Consider the following 23,199-nt stretch of genomic DNA (forward strand, 5'->3'; position numbering starts at 1 on the left):
AGGCCCTACTAGGAACTGTATCTTATTATCTTACAAAGTTAATATTGATTTATGTCAAGGAAAAAAAGTCGTAACCCATAACCTCTGGAATAACATTTGAACAATGAGCACCATCTTCTTTAATAATACGATTAATGAGCTCCGTTTGGAGGGCAAGCTGTGCGATGCTGTGATCTCAGTCGATGACGTTGAGTTTAAAGTCCACAGGATCATCCTCTGCAACTGCGGCTCATACTTCAGGTGGGCTGATCAACATTGTTTTGGTGGATAATGTATTTATTTCATCTCATGGTTTTCATTGTGATTTAATGGAACATAATGCAGAAGGGTTAAGGAGGGTTTAAAGGTAATGTTTTTACCACTAGTGGAGCTATCGAGATTGTTTTTAGGGGCAAGAAAATCAGCTTTGCAAAGGTTTTTTTGAAGAGGTTCGGTAGCATATAATGCATTTTGGTGAGGAACACTAAATGTAAATGTCACAGTGTTGGTTGACAAGAAAGGGCCCCAAGGTGCCTTTAAGAAGTGGTTTTGAAAGATAACACAGAATCCTTTTGTCTCACCACTCTCATCAGTTCTGATAAACCCACTGTACCTTCCCAGCACCAAACACTTGCACTTGCAACTAGGTGGTAAACATTGTGGAGCATTTAGCAGCTAAAGTGCCAGATATGTTTTGTCAGAGGGTGGTGGAGATTAAAAGAAAGCTAAAAGAGAGTGAATATTGGGTTTACCTTCTTGTAAAATTAACCTTATGTGGCTCAAGCGAGAGCTGTGTGACATCTGATAATTCTCCTTAAGTGATGTCATATGAGTCAGGTCGGTTGGGGCTGAAGACTATACAAGTTTGAAAATGAAAAAAATAAAATTTGGGGTTTGTGGAGTTAGAAAGAAGGGAGTTTACTAGGCCTCTCCTTCAGGGTGGAGGATCAAGGCTACATTAGCGTCTCCTAGCCCCTAAATCTCTGAGTGCACTGTCAGATGTCACATTGCATTATGGGTAATGTAGGCGCCAGAGATTGACAAAGAAGAAGCATTTTCAATTCAATTATATTTTATTTATAGTGTCAAATCATAATAGAAGTTTATCCTAGGAAACTTCACAGGTGTAATTTAAAGAGACCAACAATTGACCCCAATAGCAATTGCACTTTGTGCGGCTGTGGCAAGGAAAAACTGATTTTTATAGGCAGAAACCTCAAGCAGAACCTACCGCCTGTCTCAATGGTTAGGGTAGAGAGAGAGAGAGAGAGAGAGAGAGAGAGAGAGAGAGAGAGAGAGAGAGATGCAAAATGACATGATGAACAGTGGCATATATAGTAACAGTAAAGATAGTAGAACTATAACTACTAATAATAGTAGTAGTGGGCGTCGAGCAGGACAATGGCATGAGGTGCAACCACATTCCAGGTGCCACCACAATCCAAGGAAATCTGCAAGGAGACAAAGCACAAGGACTCCGGGGGAAGAAGCTAAGTTAGTAACATGCATTAATCAGAATCAGAAATACTTTAATAATCCCAGGGGGAAATTATTATTGTTACAAACTCCAGCTATACAAACATATATTATCCAGACAACATATATATTAAAAAACTAATTTACAGTAATAATATATAAAATATAAAAAAGATTAAATGTACAGTATTAATGTGTACAGTATTAATGTGCAAATAGTGCAAAAAAGAGAAATGATTGCGTTGTAAAGTTTAAAAACCACAGGCAGGAACAATTTCCTGTGGCGCTCTGTGGTGCATCTGGGTAGGAGGAGTCTTCTGCTGAAGGTGCTCCTCTGCTGTGCCAGTGTGTCGTAGAGAGGGTGTGAGACATTATCCAAGATGGACTGAAGCCTGGATAGCATCCTCCTCTCAGACACAATCGTCAATGTGTCCAGCTCCTCCACGACATCACCAGCCCTCCTGATCAGTTTGTTTAGTCTGTTGGTATCTGTGACCTTCATCCCACTGCCCCAGCATGTAACAGCGAAGCAGATAGCACTGGCCACAACAGACTGAAAGAATATCCTCAGCATCGTCCGACAGATGTTAAAGGACCTCAGCCTCCTGAGGAAAATGAGTCGACTTTGGCCCTTTTTGTAGACAGCCTCAGCCTTTCTAGTCCAGTCCAGCTTATTATTTAAGTACACCCCCAGATACTTGTACTCCTCAACAGTGTCCATATTAATGGGATATGAACGCACACAGATGAAGAGAAAGAGCGAAGGAGAGAGGAGCTCAGTGTGTCATAGGAAGTCCCATCCTATAGCAGCATAACTAAGGGAAACCTGAGCCAGCCCTACCTATTAGCTTTATTAAAGAAGAGTGTTTTAAGCTTTTTCTTAAATGTTGAGATGGTGCATGCCTCCCAAATGTGTGCAATAAGAAAAGACGATACCTTTGGTTCTGTGGCATAGTTTTTTATCCTTTTTTTTTTTTAAAACTGTCCATGGTTAGACTGACATGTTATAGTAGTGCAATGCTAAATCAGAGTAATGCTATTTGAATGCAGGTTTGAGTAGAAGTTGTAGAAGTACGACAGAAAGATCCTCCTAAAATTCTGGTTCTTTTGATCTTGATTCCCCAGAGATCTCTTCCGCAGCAAATCATCAACATCAGGGCAGCAGGTCTACAGTTTTTCCCAGGTGTCACCCAATATAATGAATCTCATTGTGGAATACGCCTACACCGGCTCTGTTGTGGTGACGGAGGAGAATGTGCTGGAGCTGTTGGCGGGAGCAGACTACTTCAGCGTCAAGGGCATCATGCAGGCCTGCTGCAACTTCGTGGAGCAGCATCTTAGTTCCAAGAACTGCGTCCACATGTGGATGCTGGCGGACATCCACAAATGTCCTGAGCTGAGGCAAAAGGCCTACATTCACATGCTGCATCACTTTAAGGAGGTCGCAGGGTTCTCTCTGAAGTTCCTGCAACTTTCTGTGGACCAGCTGGCCGATTTAATTAAGAAGGACGAACTCAACGCGAGACAGGAGAGCACCGTGTTTGAGGCTGTCCTCCGTTGGATCGAATACGCTCCTGAGGAACGCAGATGTCACATGGCTACCCTACTGAGCAAGGTAACTGAAGACTGGATCGTTTTTAGGTACTGGTACTGCAATTTGGAGAGACTGTACCAACTGTGCAGGTATTTGCACGGACTGCAACAGTTTTAATAACAATTGTCTAATTTTTCTAGCCTGATAATCAGACTTAACTGCCATTTCAATTGACATCATTATTTAGTCAGGGAGATTGGGAGGGGGCTTATGCTGTCTCGTTTTGCCCTAACCAATTAGTGACCTATCCATTTCACCGACATCATTGTCAGTCGACTAAAGCTGCAGTCACAATAAACCGACAATGGAACAATTAACCGACTATTCTTCTCGACAATCAAAGTATGTCAATTTAACTATTTCTGTTAGTTGACTTCCAAAACTTATTCCGCTGTGTCAACCTTATCTACTCTTTGCGAATCTTTTTCCCCAGTTGGGGGAAACAGGGTATTTTCCTGTTATTTAATGTAAATAAAAAGCCACACAACATTAATCCTCTTTTTTTCAATATTGTAAAACAATAAAGCATGAAAACTTTTAAGCGGTGTGAATGGGCCTCATACTTTTCAGGGTCCATGAATCCAGGTTTTAATTGTATCCGGCAAACAAACATTGAAAAATTGATGTAGATTTAAAAACAGCTTACTGTTTTTTTTGTTGGTAATGGCCAGGTTATACAAGGCAGTTTTTTTTTGCCTCAAACCGGTTCCCTATATCTGTTAATTTACACAATTATCATAGATTACATATTATATCAATAACCATTGGAGTGTCTACACAAAACTATTACTTCATGGACTGATATCTTTAAAAATGTGTATGAGTTGAATCCTCATATAATTTCTATCAATCTCCCTTTTGTCTATGTTCAGGTGCGCCTGCTGCTAATGTCCAGTGAGTACTTGATGGACACAGTGAGCACAAACGCTCTTGTGACTAAATGTTCGCTGTGCACGAAAATGGTGATTCAAGCCATGAAGACCCTGCGTGAGTCCAATACAAACCGACCTCTGACGCGCACACGCCTGCCCTCTGCTGTGTTATTTGCTATCGGCGGTTGGGCGAATAATTGTCCAACCAACAGGATCGAAATATACAATGTTCGGGCTGACCGCTGGGTGAAAGTGAACGATGAGGAGGCTCCTCGAGCATTCTACGGCTGTGTCTGCCTCAATGGATTTGTCTACTGTATCGGAGGCTATGATGGTCTAAAATATTTAAGCAGTGTACGGAAGCTCAACCTCGTCACTCAGACCTGGCAAGACGTGGGGCCGATGCACGCAGTCCGATGCTACGTCAGCGTGGTGGCACTGAATGGCTGCATATATGCCATGGGAGGCTGTGACGGAAATGAGAAACTCAAAACTGCAGAGCGATACCAGCCTGACATCAGCCAGTGGACTCTGATCGCACCAATGAACGAGAAGAGGAGCAATGCTGGCACGGCAACACTACACGGCAAGGTAATTAAAACTGACGGCAGTGATGGGAAACAAAACCTTAAAGTGCTCATATTATGCTTTTTGCCTTTTTCCCTTTCCTTTATTGTGTTATATATCTTTTCTGTGCATGTTATAGGTTTAAAAAGTGAAAAAGTGGCCTTGACCAACTGCCACTTTGCTCGTTTGAAAGCCATGATGTCTCTCTTTTTCTCATGGGTGGGCCAATTTCTCTGGGCGGGCAAAGCAGAGAAAGGGGAGGTAACCTTGCTCCTTATGACCTCATAAGGAGAAGATTCCAGATCGGCCCATCTGAGCTTTCATTTTCTCAAAGGCAGAGCAGGATACCCAGGGCTCGGTTTACACCTATTACCATTTCTAGCCACTGGGGGACCATAGGCACGCTGGGGGAACACATATTAATGTTAAAAAACCTTATAAAGTGACATCTTCATGCCATGGGACCTTTAATGTACACAGGGCCATGGTTAGCATTGCTAAGTCTCTGTCCTGATTGACAGGTCAATGTGTAGCCATGCCCTAAAGCAACCCCTGCTTTAGTGTCTTTTTTAAAATAAATGGGACCATAATTTACAAAGTGAACATCATGCTGTATTGAAGAAGACTTAAATGTAGCAATTGAGACCATAAACTCATTATAAAAAGGTTTATTGAGGTAATAAATCAAGTGAGAGAGGTCATTTTCTCTTCTATAGAAACTGACTTCTTTTTGGAGCCAGTGGAGTGGCCCCCGAAGGCACTTCCACATTGGCTTCACTTTTCCATTATTACATGTCATTTAGCTGACGCTTTTATCCAAAGCGACTTACAATTGCCCGCACGCCTCTGGAGCAACTATGGGTTATGTGTCTTGCACAGGGACACATTGGTTGATACATCACAGTGGGAATTGAACCCAGATTGGCCGCAACAAAGGCACGTGTCATATCCACTGCGCCATCACCACCCAGACACAGAAGCTTCATCCATTATTTTTACAGTCTATGGTTTGTGCTGGCCTCTGGTTTAACTCATCACTTGCTGAAAATGAATACATGTTGACGACGACTAACGATAACTGATGTTTTTCTCTCCTAGGTGTACATTTGCGGTGGTTTCAAAAGGAATGAACCTCTGTCAAGTGCCGAGTGCTACAACCCTGACACCAACCAGTGGACGTTAATCGCCTCTATGGAAATTGGGTGTAATGCAGGACGGGCCGCCGCCTACAAAGACCGAATATATGTAGTAAGCAGAGCAAAAAACATTCAGCAACACACCTACATACTCTGACACAGACGTGGACTCCATATAATATTTAACACCAGGCAGGAACCATTTGTTTGAAACCATAACTGAGGACACTGACAATAACCGACAAGAAGGAGCTGGTTGAGTCATGAATACGCATTGTGGAAGTAGCCTACGTGCTAACGCTGCTGCAGTGATGGCTCAACCAGCTCCTTCTTGTCGGTTATTGTCTGGAACACTGTTTGTTATGTTTGGTGGTGCAGGTTGGCGCAGTTTGATTTTGTTGCCGTTTGTGGAGCACAGGCTGTCTTCAGAGACCGCGTTTTTTTACAGTGTGTTCAGGGGACAGGCAGCTAGCGGAAAAATGTTGTAGCCTAAAATACGCGTCACATCACTAAGAGCACCTTTAACATTATAGAGACAATATTCTTAAACTGGACTGTTTCAGGCTAAACAAAATAAAAACACAATTATATTCTGGAGTTTTAAAGAAGGCTTTAAAACTGAATTTAGACAATACAATTTACATGTACAATAATTTAACAGTTTAAGCTATAGTGCGTAGTTTCTGTCGCCCCCATGAAGAATTCTAAGTAATGACAACAAAACTGTCAGGGCGTCCGCATGATACAAGCCTTCCGTGACCGCGCACCGCCCCCACCCCTCCTCCACGCAGTTGCTAGTAGCCAAGGAGGACACGGGGGATTAAAAAAACATGATGGGCTCTGCAGAAGAAGTAATTATCTTCACTCAAATTTCTGCGCGCGAAAGTCACCGGACGACACAATCTTCTCAACATAGCCATACTGAGAGATACAGAGAGAGTTGTGTGGTGCTGATAGTCTTAATTAGCTTTGAGGCAACTCATTTGGCAACGGCTTGAATGTAATGGACGTTTATTAAAATCAAAAAGTTACGCAAATGAATACATAAAATGTTTAACAAATTAAAATTAGACTATTTTTGGTGGCCTTTAAAAAAAAAAGGATCGCGGTTAAGTATTTGTCCAATGTGGTGTTTTATAAGTAAGTAAGTAAAATATTGAAATGTTCCATCCTTCCTCTCCTAGATTGGTGGCTACAGAAATAGCTCACATACGAGCAGAGCCATTGCCTATGACCCACTGTCAAACCAGTGGAGCATGGTGAATCCCATGATTCACGCTCGCAGCAGCTTTGGCATTGCGGTGTTGGAGGACCAGCTGTACGTGGCTGGAGGGTTCGACAATCATGGCACCCTCTCTAAGGTGGAGCGCTTTGATGAAAAGGCCAACATGTGGAACATTGTCCGGGACCTGAAGCTGCCCCGCAGCGGCCTCAGCTGCTGTGTGGTGGATCGATACCCCTACGCTACTGCGTATCTATGATTACAATCAACTAGCATTTAATAGTTGATTCATATTTTGTATTAATCTGAATCTGTAAAGTAACTAAAGCTGTCAAATAAATATTAGTGAAGTAAAAAGTGCAACATTTGCCTCTGAGAGTGGAGTAGAAGGGAAATAGCTTCTGCTGTAATGAACGCAACAGACTTGGACCAGGAGCAATATTGGGGGCAGAGACAAATGTACATATTTAGGGCTCAGCCCAAATCTATCAGGGTCCTGGGGTATTTACGGCAGCTATTTGCACTATTTTTCAAGACATTTGATAGGAGAATGCCTAAAAATCTAAAAACATGAGTTGTCAAGTAAAAAAACAAATAAAAAATTATCCTGTAAAGCCTACATCTTTTGTATCTAATTGTTCTCCAACTGTTTTCATCAGTCAGAAACCAGAACACAACAAATGTTTGGGATGACTTATTTTCACTCCTGCCGCCTAAAAAGAGGCTCAAATTGTCATTGATGATATATATATTTTTAACGTTTTTACATAACGTAGGGAGGAATTTGGCATTCACAGCATTACTAATCTTGAAACCTATTTCTGTTTTACGATGCTGGAGTAGAGTTCACAGAATGAATGTTTTGCTAACAAATCTGCTACATTTGAATCAAATGCCATAATAATCTGGGCTGTTCTAATTGCAAATCCAGGATCCACAACAATGCCGAGTAAATGTGGTCTTCAAAACTTTGAATTGAATATTAGGCCAACAGTAGACAGTCCCTCCAGGATTTCGCGGCCTTTTTTGAGATTGTTGCGGTCCAAAATGCCTGATTTCGCGGGAGCTTTTGTAAAGAATTGCGATAAAAGTTGCGATGTATTTTGTGTGTTTGTTGCAATGAAGTTGCGGGAGACAGTGAAAGTTGCGATTTTTTTTTGTATAGTTCTTTAAAAATAAAAAAGAAACATGTTTTGGGGAGAATAAAACTATCCTGGGCTGAGTTTTCCTAGTAACCTTACCAAAAAGGCTCCGGATGCTGCAAATGTTGGTATAATATGAAAATGGCTGGTGGATTTAAGACAAAAAAATAATAATTTATTGAATGAATCCAATTTGAAAATATCTATCAGTGGCTTGTTGATCTTTACTTTGTTAGTTAATTTCCTAACCTGGCCTGGGACTCACATTCATAGTTTGACTTTGACTTATCATTGCACTTACAATAACGAGCGTAGCTGTCCTCAATTTAGGTCATCGTGTCGTCTCATCTCCTTTTTCTCTTGCATCCACCGTGTGTGTTGTTTGTGTGTGTGTTGTTTGTGTGTCTGTGTGTGCGTAAGCATCAGTCGCGGAGGGAACGGAGCAGTAGCCCCACCCGCTGCAGAGAGCCGACAGCCAGAATTGAAACGGCAGCAATTTCAGCGACTTTTAAATTGTTAAAGTCTAAATCGTTGCACGTCTTGCAAAACAGTTTACCCCCGCTTTCGTAAAGAACATCTGGATACTGTTTGTCACGGTCCTTTGCTGTTATTTTTGTAGGTAAATGTGAGACGTTGGCAGCACACGTGTCTGCTGCGCATGCTGCTGCATCCATAGACAGTATATAATGGACCAATAGACCCCGTTGCTCTGGACGGAGACCAGTGAAGGCTATTAGAAGCACTTTTCCGGTGATGGCCAGCTTTACTGCGCAGCCTCCAACTGAGAGAATGTGACGTGAGCAACGGGTCTGAAAGTTGTAAGTCTTCTGGTAGCTGTGCCGAGAGAAATCTCAATCATTCCCAATCTTACAGATACGGAGAGTGTAGGTGTATGTAAGGAGATAACATGGGCACAGGCTAATTATTGATCACTAACATGCTAGTTAACATTAGTAATTAAACCTAAACATTTCATGTAAGTCGAAACTGCCTGCGAGCTTCTCCTGTACTCAGGGGCGGATTAAGGTGGTCAGGGGCCCCTAGGCTGCTCTTTGTGTGAGGCCCCCCCTTAATCATTGTGCTTTACTGGAAAAATGTATTTAGTGCCATACATGGTCCAAATAATAATAATAATAATTTTAACTGACACACACACACACACACACACACACACACACACACACACACACCAACTACCGCCACACCAAATAGGTAAAATTAGTAAACTACATCATAAAACTAACATCAACAGAGATGTAAGTGGAAAGAATACCAGATATTATCCTCTGCCACTACAGCACCAAAACAATTACAATGAAAATGTAACTAAACAGCAAAGCAGCAGAATTCCCTGGATTCACAGTTCAACAGCAAGCTGGTAATCACTTTTAGCTTTCTAAACCAACAGGTAGGCTACAGCATCTGCGGCAGTGCAGAACACCTGGTTTTACTGAGGCAAAATCACAACATCACTACCAGTGGTGGAAAAAGTATTCAGAGCTTTTACTTACTACTTACTACTTACTTACTAATACCATACTGTCCTGCATTGAAAATGTTACTTAAGTAAAAGTACGTAAGTATCATCAGGAAAATGTACTTGAAATATTAAAAGTGAAAGTACTGAATGTCGAAAAATCCTCATATTTTTTAAACAAACCAAACAGTACTGTCAATCAACTAGTGTTTAATGGTCTATTCATCTTAGCTGACTTGTAGGCCGTTATATTGTTGGCTAGTTTAGTTTAGAATCAAACATCACATTTTATAAATTACATGTGTTTTGTGTGCAGAAATCTTAATGTGTAAAGTAACTAGTAACTAAAGCTGCAGGAGACCTCGATGATTGGTCAAAGTTGCAGAAAAGTTGCGGTGATTGGTCAAAATTGCGAGTCGCGCCAAAGTCGCGGTGATTGGTTGAATTCGCGTGAATTGGCGCGATCGCGACATCGCGAAATCCTGGAGGGACTGAGTAGAACATCTACTCAATTATGTTAGATTTCATTAACGGTTTAAAACCGAAAACATTCAGGCCTGGAGCCCCAGAAGCCAACCCTCACTCCGCCTCTGATCAATAGCATAATAAAGCCACTGTAAGTAATTTACTACCTCAAAGAAGTGAATTTAGTGTTAAGTTACTCTTTACCAGCACTTAGGCAGATCAAATTGACAGAAAATATAAGTGTGCAGTAAAATGAATACAGAAAAGGGAAAAAGTCTTATATTTTTTTCCATTGGCTAGTCAAAAATGTCTTTACAGTACAGAGTTGTGTTCACAGACTGTATAAAATAGTTCTTCTTATACTCATGAGCTCTGCATAAAAGCAGACAAATTTGGCAATGGAAAACGAAATGTTTGCGTGTGCTTGTAGGGACAAAAAAGTTTCACTTGTTAAACGTGAAAAAAGGACTGCATGAAACCACTGACAGGAAATTAATAAAAATAAATAAATTAAAAAAGCAGATTTGTACACAAATAAGTAAAATAATAATAATAATCAGATCAAATCCAATTTTCATAATTCATGATCTGTCTTTATTGCATTAGAACATACATTTCTCATATATATCTATATATATATATTTTATAAATGTGAATTTGTACACTACAATCTTTTATTGTAACATGTTAGAAAATACTCGTAACGCTCCAAAAAACAGCACTAAAAACAGTTACCAAACAATGATTATTACATTTCCTCGTTTTTGTTTTGGCCACCAAGAACAGGAAAACAAGATGGCGGCGACAAAACTGTCAATCAGGAGGAGAGGAGAGGACCACGGGCGAAGACATACGCTTGGGCCATTGCAGTTTTTAGTGGCAGCCATTTTGTAACCAACGGACGGGGATGAGGGGAGGATCGATCACAACAGGTGCACGAAGGAGGGGAGATATGAGAGGGGCGAAGCGTGGACACCGGTGAGCATCAAGCACATGGCGGAGGGTGGGGGGAGGGGTCACAAACAGACAAACAAAGAGGTGAAGGGCTTGATCACACGGGACATTTTCCACTGCTGTCTTTACAAGTCCGTCTCCAGTGTGAAACATTTAGGGGCCCTATTTTAACGATCTAAGCGCACGGCGTGAAGCGCCTGGCGCAGGTGCGTTTAGGGCGTGTCCAAATCCACTTTTGCTAGTTTAACGGAGGAAAAAAGGGTCCGTGCGCCGGGCGCATGGTTCAGAAGGGTTGTACTTAGTGTCTTCATTACTTCATAGGTGTGTTTTGGGTGTAACATGCAATAAACCAATCAGAGATCATCTCCCATTCCCTTTAAAGGCCAAGCGCGTTTGGACCTCGGCGCATTGCTATTATGATGGCGGATTTGCACCGTAACATTTTTATTTGTAATCTTTATCATGTTTGTGTGCTGCTGCGCGTCCTTGTGTGTGTAGCAAGTATAGTGTGCATAAGCCTAGGCACATTTTTCGAATCCGCTGTTAAAATAACAATGAAATGCTGTGTTATTGATTTTAGACCAGGTTTTTGTTGGTCAATGGCGCCATCACTTCCCGCTGCCTCAAGATAGCAATACGCGAAAAATGCACCTGAACACACCTCCCTGTAAGACCAGCACGCCCACGGGCGCACAGATGGGATGGGAGCAGGTGCATTTGCTATTTAAACGACGCGGGCGCTGGACGGGAAACTGACAACTGGGTCGGTCTTAATCTAGCAAAGACACTTGCGTCAGGCTTTGCGCTGCGCCGGGTTCAAGATAGGGCCCTTAAGAGTCCTGCATGGTTACTGTTTGACCATCCAATCGTCAGTTAATCTTTAAAACGTGTGACATTAAATTAAACTGGAGTGAAACAATACTGTTTCAGTGGACTTTGTGATTTGGGAAGCTGTAGACTTAGATATAAAACTATTTTTATCTATGGTTGTAGAGCTCCAGATACATTTTTGTAGCAGTAATCAACCAATTTAGCCAAATCACATAAGTCTCAAAGCTAAATTTAGAAATATATTTCACATCAACATTGAATTAAATGCCTTCAATGGGAACGAGTTGCTACTGTTGAACTGCCAAGCCTGCTGACAATTAAAGTCCCAACTCGGCAGCTCTCTGCAGCTTTCAGCTCACTTTGAAATTGCTGGGCTGAAGAACCTAAAAGTGCCGGTTTGCATGAAATCGTAGGTTGCTGCTCTCAGCCCACAAACTCACACAAGCCAAAAAAGGCTCCCTGCTCAGCCCAAAAGTGGCTGACGAAGTATGACGTTGTAAATTTAGCAACATCACTTTTGCAGGAGTTGGTGAAGCAAAGCAGTTCTAAAAAAATGACAGGGAATACTGGCCCATGTTGTTCTGTTTTTGCCTGTTTTTGTTCTGTTGGCTAATTGTTTAGCTACGCTGCTGCCATGAGAACTCAATACACTGATATACACACTTCTTTTCCACAACAGGCATTTCAACATAACTCCCGATGTGATGCTTGATCTCTGAACTCCATGATCCAGAGATTTCCTGGCAGTACTATCTACAGGAAGCTGTTGATTGTGATGGTCAAGTGTCATCAACTCACATCAATTACTGAAACAAACATAAAACAACCAATATTTTTGGGTTGCTCTTTTTTGTAGCATTAAAGTAACACTAAAGCACTTGTCCTCTTCGGTCCCCCTACAGGTTGGAAGCGGAATTGTCCGTTACCGCTGTCGTAATGTCTCATTGTGTCTCATTGGAACTACAGATCCGCTACCCGATCTGGCAAACTTGCATGGTGCAGTTATAGCCGGTAGAGGGTCGCAAAGCGAATGCAGAAGTGCCGTTCACCCTGTTACGAGTTGATGAACCACTGAAACAATTTTGGAAACATTATCTTAAGGTACATTATTTTGGTGCAAGTTTGCCGGATCGGGTAGCAGATCTGTAGTTTGAGTAAGACATAAGAATAATGGTAACGGTAATGGACAATTCCGCTTCAAACCTGTAGGGGAGCCGAAGCGGAAAAGTGCTTTAGTGTTGCTTTGAGAGACGGTGCAGTGTGCCAGCCTGCGTGATCGGGCCCAAAGGCAACCATGTTCATTAGTTCTTTAGCAGCCGGTTGCACCAGCTGTTTGTAAGTTCAGACTTATCCTACTTATCATAAAGGGTTTGCTAGTTGTACCACATAAACTAGTTACTCCAAAGATATGTGTTGTTGCTAAATATTTACAGCCAGTAACTGCCATGTGTAACTGTTACACTGTACTGTTGCTAATTAAACTGTCAGCACTAACATTAGCTTGCTAAACATTAAATTATATTTCACAGAAACACAATACACCTCCAATTACAAAGTGTTATGCCAAAAACATAATAACACTAAATGATCAAATGACAGTGATTATGCTAGAAGTATTGACATTTTAATCTTTCAAAGCTAAAAAAAACCCATCATCTTAAGTTATTTTTTTGGAGAGTTTAACTCTAAAACTCAGTTAAGCTGCTACGTCAAGACTTTGTGGGTGATTGATCAGACTATCTCAGGTGAAATACCAAAAACTGTTGAACTTGTGTTCACGTAGAATTATATCACTCATAGGAATAACTATTATCTTCCCGTTTTTCTCCATCTTATTCGTATATGAATAAGGCAAACTCATACCTACACTTTTGGAGGTTTAATATATAATTTGGCCACTTAATAATGCATTTTTTAAAGCTATGTCACAGATTGTGCTGTACATTGACTCCCTGTTTCCATAGCTCATTGCTTTAGATTGAGAAGTTCGTCAACAGCCAATCTAAACGTTACTAAAGTCTTAACCTACAAGTTTGAGTCTAGCTTTCCGCACAAACTTTACGAAGAGCTGGTGCAACTCAATCCGGATGTTTAGTGGAGGAAATCTTATGCGGTGTAGTTAAACAAGACAACAGAGGAAGGATGACCGAAAGCAGGGTGGAGCTGGGTAGGTAACAGCAGCTTTTTTTTTCTTTTCTTCACTAGAGTGTAGAGAACTTAAGTTGTATCCAAAAAAAAAACACGGCAAGCTAGTGGAGATAGAGGCGGGTTGAGACCAGCATGGAAAGCAGGGACAGTAGTGACAATCTAGCAGAGAGATAGGAGGGAAGTATAACCATCTAACACGCAAACACACACACACACACACAGCGAGGCTAAGGTTTAAAAACTAGCGATACAGACATCACGGCTGGCATTGCAGGGAGGTGGGTGAGGCGGAGGACAGATATATCTGCATGTAGACGGGGTGGAGGGGGAGGAAGAAAAAGAGGGGACGTGAGGCATCAAGGAAACGTTGGAAGATTCAATCCAGCTTTTAACAAGTCCAGAACAAAAACCTCTATTTGTTTACACTGCGTGTCATCACAGAATGATTGTCCTCTTGAACATACCTCACCTCCCCCTCATGTACACTATTCCTGTCTTCTTCTTTTTTTCTTTTTTAAACCTTCCTCCTCCCTTGTCCACCATCTTTGTTAGCTTTACTTTTCAGGGATTTTTCCTCATTCATTTCACACACATACACACAAAAAAACCCTGTGACCATAACAGACATTTATATACACACACATGTACGCACACCCTCTAACACACAACGCACGCGGACACAACAGGTAGACACATTTTGACTCAAAAACACGGCTGACTGGTTTGGTTTGAGGGTTGGATAGTGCACATGTTGATTATAGCAGAGCTTAAAGCTGGTTGGCCAAGCGCACAGACACAGCAGTCTGTTATTGATATGACAATCAGCACTACAGTGGCCCAATATATATTGTATGCACTAGTACAAAAATCTATATGAACTATTGCCATTTTAAAAATGAGACAGCATTTTCCCCCAACATTGGTCCAAGAAGTGTTAAAAAAACAAAACAACTATTTTAATTATTAGTATTAGTTTAAATCATTTTTGCTGCTTTCCTCTGTTTTATATCATTGCAAAAATAAATACTGTTGGGTCTTGGCTTGTTAGTTGAGGAAAAAACAAGCAATTTGAAGGAAATTGCCACGGCCATTTTTTCACAATTTTCCTTTGTTTCGTAAAAGCAAACGATTAATTGGTTAATGAAATTATTGAATAACGAAAAAAACATCATTACAAAACATTTTTTTACAGATTCATACAGAAACTCTCAACATACGCAATCTCAATTCTCCCTCATTTCAGGCGCTCTGTCGAACAGAAATTTGCAGTCAAAAGTACCTACAGTACATTTAAGACATCTCATGTTTCCTCCTTCCTCTCCTCCTCCCTCTCCACCTCTCCCTCAGTGAGCAGTATTGTGGTGTTATGATGTTAGGTTCCTAAGGCAGTATCACAGTACAGTCCATAGAGAAACAACAGCAATACAGAATTACACCGGCCTGCCCAGAACCTTACATCCAGCTCAGGTGGGACACTGACAAAATCTTTTTTTATGTTTTTTTTTTTTAAAGCCTCTGGTCATGCTGTTGCCAAGCAAAGTTAGTTGACATTTTTAGCTGTTTACTGAACATTCAAATCGGGAAGCAAAGAGGGGGAAAAAAAAATATTCTGAGGTAATTTAAAAGTGTTAAAATCTCATTCAAATCCCATCTCCTGATGTGCCCTGGTAGCTCAGCGGGCTAAGGCACATGCCGAGTTCCTGCGACATCTCTGGTTTGAAACCGGCTCATGACCACTGTCGCATGTCATGTTCTCCGCACCTCTTTCCAAACACACTCCACTGTGGAAAGTTAATTAAAGGTCCCATGACATGCTGCTTTTTGGATGCTTTTATATAGGCCTCAGTGGTCCCCTAATACTGTATCTGAAGTCTCTTTTATATAGACCTTAGTGGTCCCCTAATACTGTATCTGAAGTCCTTTTATATAGACCTTAGTGGTCCCCTAATACTGTATCTGAAGTCTCTTTTATATAGACCTTAGTGGTCCCCTAATACTGTATCTGAAGTCTCTTTTATATAGACCTTAGTGGTCCCCTAATACTGTATCTGAAGTCTCTTTTATATAGACCTTAGTGGTCCCCTAATACTGTATCTGAAGTCTCTTTTATATAGACCTTAGTGGTCCCCTAATACTGTATCTGAAGTCTATTTCCTGAAATTCAGCCTTGGTGCAGAATTACAGCCACTAGAGCCAGTCCCACAATGACCTTTCCTTAGGATGTGCCATTTCTGTGTCTGTAGCTTTAAATGCTATTGAGGGGAGGGGAGGGGGCAAGGTGGAGGTTGGAGGTGTGGCCTTGACCAACTGCTATGCTTGGCTTGTTTGCAAGCCATGATGTCTCTCTCTCTCTCTCATGGGTGGGCCAAATTCTCTGGGCGGGCAAAGCAGAGAAAGGGGAGGTAACCTTGCTCCTTATGACCTCATAAGGAGAAGATTCCAGATCGGTCCATCTGAGCTTTCATTTTCTCAAAGGCAGAGCAGGATACCCAGGGCTCGGTTTACACCTATCACCATTTCTAGCCACTGGGGGACCATAGGCAGGCTGGGGGAACTCATATTAATGTTAAAAAATCTCATAAAGTGAAATTTTCATGCCATGAGACCTTTAAAACTTAAATATCAAATAAGCTAACAACCTTGGTGAAGACAAAATCATTGTTACGTTAGCTAGTAGTGAGCCAGCAAAACTTGTAATAAAAAGAGTTTCAGGGGTGGGGTATATCACAAACTGGGTAAGTTAGTTAACATCTATCCTGGGCTTCAACAGTGTGGCAATAGTCATTTCAAGCAGCTAACAACTTATTCATATAGTCCTGTAGATATCACTCGTATCCACTTTGAAATTTTGATAATTGATTAACCGTTGTCATGCAAAGTGACACTTGTTGGTTCCATCTTTTCAAATGTTTGGATTTACTGCTTTATATCACTGACAAATGTATGTCATTTTATAGACAAAAAACCCCAATAAAAGACAAATTAGGCAAGAATAAAAACAATCACAAATATTTTTTGCTTTGCTAATAGAATTTAAAAAAAATTAAACTCCTGGCATCATTTTAAAATTCAACCTACTTTAAAAAGCTAGATATCTGCTCTCGCTCAGCATCATTACCCATTTATCGAAGAAACAACAAGAGTCTCCTGCTGTGATGAGGAAGGTCTCCTTTTACAACTTCTCGAGGCCTCCAGTAAATTCAGTGGCACAATGCTCAGATATAAGGCTCTGGGCCAGAACTGGGCCGGGAACCGCCCGGCAATGATGTGGGTTGGTTCTGGCACTGAGGTAGCCAATTTCAGATTGGTGTAGCACAAGTAAAACCGGCCGAACGAGGGACGGCTCAGACAGCTCAGGTTGCCCTTTTTTCTTAATGTTGTGTTGAGATGAAAAAGGGTTAATACAGTTACCTATTACTAACAAGTGGCAACGACTGGAGCCACTGGAGCCTCCAGGAGTGCCAGAACCAGCCCAAATGTCTCTGGTTTGGGTGATATTGTAGTGCGTGTGGTCTATAGTACAGTAGCATCAACACAATGGTCCAATAGACAGATCAGATAGAAGATATCATACAGATGGTCCAATACAGTTATAGTACAACATCTATACATCAACTATACATTGTGCGTTTTTTTTGTTTTTTTTCATTTGTTATATTTTGAAGGGGTCTAATGGGGTTAGACTTGGTCACCATTACATCACTGCTGTAAGACGGGGGAGGGGGTCGAAATAGTGGTGGGCAGAGCCATAGATAAACAGGGTTTGATCATTATAGTCTTCTACCGATGTCAGTGCAGCAATCCTGCAACTTGGCAACTGGTGTGGAGGACCACAGCTAGAGTGCATTCTGTCAAAGTTAAACGTGAGTTGAGTGGAGTGGCAGTAATAGAGCAATAAAGCAGGCTAAGTTTATATTTAATAATTTAGAGGTAGAGTTTTGGAGAACATTAAGCAGCTGGAAATCAATTTGGATCACTTTTGGGTAAACACTGCAAATATGTTGCAGTGGTCCATTTCTGAATGCAACAACAAATTGTCCCCGCTACATTAGAACTAGGGCTGGGTACAAATAATCAATTCTCCAATTAACATGGATCTTTGTTTGAGTGATCTGATATCGATAAATAAAATCCTGAAAAAAAAATCTTTCAATGGATGTATAACACACCACAAACTTTTTGGGTGTCAATTCGGAATGTAAACATTAACCTGGTGCATTATGAAATAATATTTGAGGGTTGCTTCTTGCTTGTATAATTTAACCCCTAACCTAATGGATATGGAATGGAAATGTAATCGAATCGGGAGCCTGTGAATCGGAATCAAATCGATTCCGGAAAATCACTGGCGATACCCAGCCCTAATCAGAACCTCTTGGTGGTTTAATTTCTCGCTGGATTGATGTAGAGGTGTACTCCAGGGTGAGTCAGTACACTGTGACATCACTGCTGGGTGTGGTTACAGGTGCACACAGAGCACCTCTGACCACAGCCCACAGGAGTGAAGCAGACCAGAGAATTGTCCAGCCAAAGAGGGTAGCAAAAAACTGCTTTTCAACACTCCCCACTGAAGAGTCCATAGAGTACGAACTAGAACTCTTCTAGTCCTAGTATTACAACCTCCATTCCTCCATCGTGCTGAGGGCTGAACCTCGAATGGGTTTTCCAATCAACCTTATCAGCCTCATATTTTGTTTGTTAGTATTACCAGCATGTATTTTATATGCTGCATGTTATGTGTTATGCTCGTGGACACTTAAACCCCACAGCTTTCCAAAAAAGCAGCTGTGCAGTCCACTCACATACCTGGTTAGAGATGAGGCAGCGACAGTCCAACCTAACCATGCTTTCTGTATATCCATGGCTCTAGATTCAAAACAGGGTTTGGGTAAAGGGACGTAGGAGTTACAGGTTAAGGGGATAGGACACTGAGGACTTAAAGGGGGAAAGGGTTTAGGCTGAGAGGACTACAGGGGTTACAATACTAAGGGTTTTGAGGAGGTCTGGATGATGAGGTGTTGAAGTTTGGAAGTGACAGTCAAGGTTTACAGTGATGAGAGATTCACCGAGATACTGGATTTGAGAGATTTATGGGTGAAGAGGACAAGGTTAGTATGAGTCTTATGTGTCGGTAATGTTAGGATATGACTATGGCCTCCATAACTATAGCAGGGTCTTCTATGTCAGCTTTACTTTGAACCATCCTCAGCTCCAGCTGGGGCGGACTGGGCCTCCGACCGGGACCTGCTAACTCTGAGAGAGTGAGGGGTAGGTGGGGGGTGGGCAGATGGAAATGCATGAGACAAACAAGGTCAACATTTGTTTTAAAGCTACATTGTGCAACTTTTAAATGCCAAAAAAATAGTTTGGTCACTGTGCCAGACCTATAGCCAATGAAAGACCTGCAGCTGAAACCATTTACAGGCTGCTGCCATTCTGATTTCTTTTTTCCAATATCAAGTTTAATCTATTTGTGATTTCAAAAGTGTTTTGTTGATGTAAACATTTGGCACCATATTCATGACTCAAATGCTACAGAAATTAGATTTAAGCTCTTTCCTGTTGATCTTCTTGGTGTTTTTGTTTTGTCTCTGGGATAAAAAAAAATTGCATATATTTGAGCCAAATCAAAGCTTTCGGCGTTGATAACAAGCCCCACTTTTCTTACCATGAGCATACGAAATGGTCCTCTGGATAACATGATGCATCACTGAGAAAGTCTTCTCACAGGCCATCTGAGAGAGAGAGACAGAGAGAGAGAGAGAGAGAGAGAGAGAGAGAGAGAGAGATAACCATTATCCTGTTTATTTGTTTTATTATATTACATGTATTTACTCCTTTTTGTTTGTATGCATGTTTGTTCTTATGCTTTGGCAACACAGGTGTATTTATTTTGTATTGCCAATAAATCAAATTGAAATTGAAATTGAGATTGAAATTGAGAGAGAGACTCAATAAAAGAGAGAAATAAAATAATTATTGTTAATAGCATTTCTAATCAAATCAAAATAATAATAATTTGAAATCAAAATAATAATAATTTGAAATATGTGTGGTCCTGGTCACTGAGGCTGACTTAATCTTCCGTCGTGTTTTTGTACCTTCAGGTCATTAGGGTAGTGGTGTGTCCACGCTAGCAGCATAGCAGCAAACAAGTCTCCAGTTCCTACAAAGACGGCGTCCACTTTGTGAACTTCCATTCGAACTCGCTGCGTCGTCCTGCTGCCGTCGGGGCGAACTGAACGGCAACGGACAACATGTGGAAAGGTTAATTTTAGTCGGCTACGCCCTAGTCTCACAAATAAATACGTACAGAAAGCTCATATGCAATTAATTCACATTTTACGTACCATGGCGCTGGCTGCCCAGCGACACAAGGAAGCGGTCTCCCAGCCTGGAGGGTAGATCAGAGGAGGTGATGACCACTGTGTCTGGGCCCATCGCATGGAGCAGGTCCATAACCTACAGACAGTGAGTGAGTGAGATACTGGGGCTTGTATTTAGTCAGCAGTAAGCATATAAAGCAAGAAACATCAAGCAATGTAAATACTACAACAAAGGAATTGTGCAAGAAAAGACAGAAGGATTATATAGGGAGTGTGTGATCTCTCACCTCTACAGCGTCTTTCTCTGTGCTGATGTTCTTCCCTGTCAATAATCTAAAACACAGGCACACAAATGAGCATTATGTTTACAGCACCGTAACATTAACACTGAAAATGAAGTTAATAGACAGAAAAACACAGAAATTCCCATTTAAGAGTCTAAAAACAAAGTCCAAAAGAAGACTCATTATGGAAACCTTTTAAAACTTAATTTTATTCAGAATGGTTATTGGAATGTACACATTCGCGTGCAAAAAAAAGGGCAAAATTCACCAAGCCAAGTGAGCCTTCGTAAACCGAAAAACCTTCAATCTGATTCTGCAGGCATACAGAAACGCCACTAGGGGGAGGAACTTGACAGTGAAGCTGAAGAGACAACTGAGTTGAGGCACAGTTGTCTCTAAATGTTATTGTTTTTCATAAATGCAGACATTTAGTCGGTGCAAGCAAAAAAAGGCAGCCAACAAAATGTGTGAAAACTTCTCATATCTGCCTGTTCCTCAATGGGGATCATTAAAATCATTGAAACTAAACAATAGATACCGGTATCTAAAGAATACCAGAGACAGAGACACTGAAATCAGTCAACGCTGAAATCCTCAGAACTTCTTAGAACTTCCTCAGAAAATCTTAGTTGAGATCCGAAAATACCATACAGTATATATAACTGGGAAATTGTGTAGTGATTGATCCGGTATATTTCCATTTGATCTAAATGTGTAGCCATAAAAATGCATAACAAACATAACTTTGAACAGTTTCAACAAGACTATGTTAAGATATATTCACACAGTATTGAAAAATCTACCTTTCGAGCTACGTAAATGGCAGTTTAAAACAAGAAAGAGTAGAGGGGAGCTACAGTTAGGCGTATTTTCGGTTAATTCTTTCCCAAATTGTCTGGAACCACAAAATGAAGGTATTAGATAACATGCATGAGTGGCATTACATAAAGATGGTGCTCGCTGACACTCTGCTACTCAAAGAGTTACTCACTGAGGTGTAGGTAATTTAAACTAAGTATGTTTATCTTGAAGAATAAGACCATTACAGTAATGTCATGCTGGATTTATTCGATATACATCAATACAAATCTGCAAAAAGACACTTGTACTCACTCAGCCTCAAACTGGTTAGGAGTGATAATGTCAGCAACAGGAACCACCTTGTTCTTATAGACCGGATAAAGATTCTGAGGAACGTACTGTGAAGCGAGACGCGCAGGTTAGAGTCACATAACACAACGGAAACACGCAAAAGTTGCTGTGTAAGGAAGGACTACACACACATAAATGATAAGGCTCAGTTGTTTTTTTAATTGTCAGTATGCATTGACAGAATATACATAATATTAATCCCCCGGAAATGCACGTATGCACAATGTAATATATCCACCACATACACACGCAGAGTGAGTCACTTTGTACACGCAGTTCTGTCAGATCACAAGAATCCATCTGTCACTGTGCCTTGTAACACACCCCCAGAGCGCGCACGCACACACACACACACACACACACACACACACACACACACACACACACACACACACACACACACACACACACACATAAAGATAAGAACACACAGGGATCAGCACTAAATCCCTCCCACACACAGTAAAGGCACAATAATCCTTGTTAAAAAAATCTATCTAATAACAACAGACATTAACACAGACACAAGCAGCTGCACATACAGGACATAGAGCACAAAAGTGGCAATAATCTCACCATAGATCCATGATCACCGAGGACAGGGTCACACACTGAAATGAGAAAAACACATCCAGAGTCAGACACCCAACACAGACCTGTAAAGCTCCAACAACCACCCCATTACATAAATACTGCAGCTATAGGAGGCATGAAACTGGATTTGGAGATTTAACACAACCAAGCAAGCATGTAGACAGAGAACGACAGAAAAAACAAAATTTTTTTAAGTCTAAATTCGTTTAAAAAAGATGACTAAAAGGCCCTGCTAGTGCCTCTTCATTAGGGTTTAAAATGAATCAATTTTTACAATCAAATCGAGCTATATTTGTTTGTGACCAAGTCGAGCCGAAACCAAGCACTGCCCACCGGACGGAGAAAACTTTTTCATTTTACAGATAAGCAGTCTAAAATATGTTTCTGAAAACATTTGAGGTAAGTAATAGTCAAAGCAGTAACAGTCCAGGATTTACAATCTGGATTTATATGATCAGCGCTGTCTAGTTTTAAAGTTTGATCGCAGTTCAAGAGCATAGCCACTACTTAGAGACTTCTCGGTTCTGATTGGTTGTTTTCCTTATGTCATTAAGAGCACCAGAAGAGGCAGATTAACTTGATTCATGTAGTAGAGGATATATTGACAGTTATAGCAAATATGAAAAAAAGTTTTTTTCAATGTAGCACCGAGTGCTACCTTATAGTAGGGCAGCAACTAACAAATTATTTTTTATTATCGATTCATCCGTTTTTATTATTTTCTCGATTAATTGATTAAATGTTTGGTCTTTAAAATGTCCAAAAAAAATGTCCATCAGTGTTTTCCAAAGCCCAAAATGACGTCAGCAAATGTCTTATTTTGTCCACAACTCAAAGACGTTCAGTTTACCGTCACAGAGGACAGAAGAAACTAGGAAATATTCACATTTAAGAAGCTGCAATCAGAGAACAAAATGACTCAAACTGATTAATCAATTATCAAAATAGTTGGCTATTAATTTATTAGTTGACAACTAATC

The 23,199-nt window shown here is 40.9% G+C and overlaps 2 protein-coding genes across 3 annotated transcripts in view; one reads left to right on the plus strand and one right to left on the minus strand.

Moving 5' to 3' along the window:
* Window positions 1-7,440, plus strand: LOC114571629 (kelch-like protein 10). 2 transcript variants are annotated; one of them, XM_028602680.1, is made up of 5 exons: window positions 1-240; window positions 2,581-3,070; window positions 3,922-4,512; window positions 5,587-5,736; window positions 6,809-7,440. In XM_028602680.1, exons 1-5 carry the CDS (start codon window positions 104-106, stop codon window positions 7,103-7,105), a joined length of 1,665 nt encoding a protein of 554 aa, XP_028458481.1. In that variant the 5' UTR covers window positions 1-103; the 3' UTR covers window positions 7,106-7,440. The 2 variants fall into 2 exon arrangements, with proteins under 2 accessions (XP_028458481.1, XP_028458482.1); XM_028602681.1 differs by having other exon boundaries at window positions 2,596-3,070.
* An 8,977-nt stretch (window positions 7,441-16,417) lies between these two features.
* Window positions 16,418-23,199, minus strand: part of LOC114572138 (pyridoxal kinase) — a 30,180-nt gene continuing 23,398 nt past the window's right edge. Inside the window, exons 5-11 of the mRNA XM_028603601.1 lie at window positions 22,202-22,236; window positions 21,587-21,672; window positions 20,477-20,522; window positions 20,214-20,325; window positions 19,965-20,101; window positions 19,532-19,598; window positions 16,418-19,116 (exon numbers count right to left, since the gene is read on the minus strand). Coding sequence (XP_028459402.1) covers window positions 19,001-19,116; window positions 19,532-19,598; window positions 19,965-20,101; window positions 20,214-20,325; window positions 20,477-20,522; window positions 21,587-21,672; window positions 22,202-22,236 — 599 coding nt within the window. The 3' untranslated portion in view covers window positions 16,418-19,000. The remainder of the gene's footprint in view (window positions 19,117-19,531; window positions 19,599-19,964; window positions 20,102-20,213; window positions 20,326-20,476; window positions 20,523-21,586; window positions 21,673-22,201; window positions 22,237-23,199) is intronic.

This window comes from Perca flavescens, chromosome 17, assembly GCF_004354835.1.
Source record: "Perca flavescens isolate YP-PL-M2 chromosome 17, PFLA_1.0, whole genome shotgun sequence".
Classification (NCBI taxonomy): Eukaryota; Metazoa; Chordata; class Actinopteri; order Perciformes; family Percidae; genus Perca; species Perca flavescens.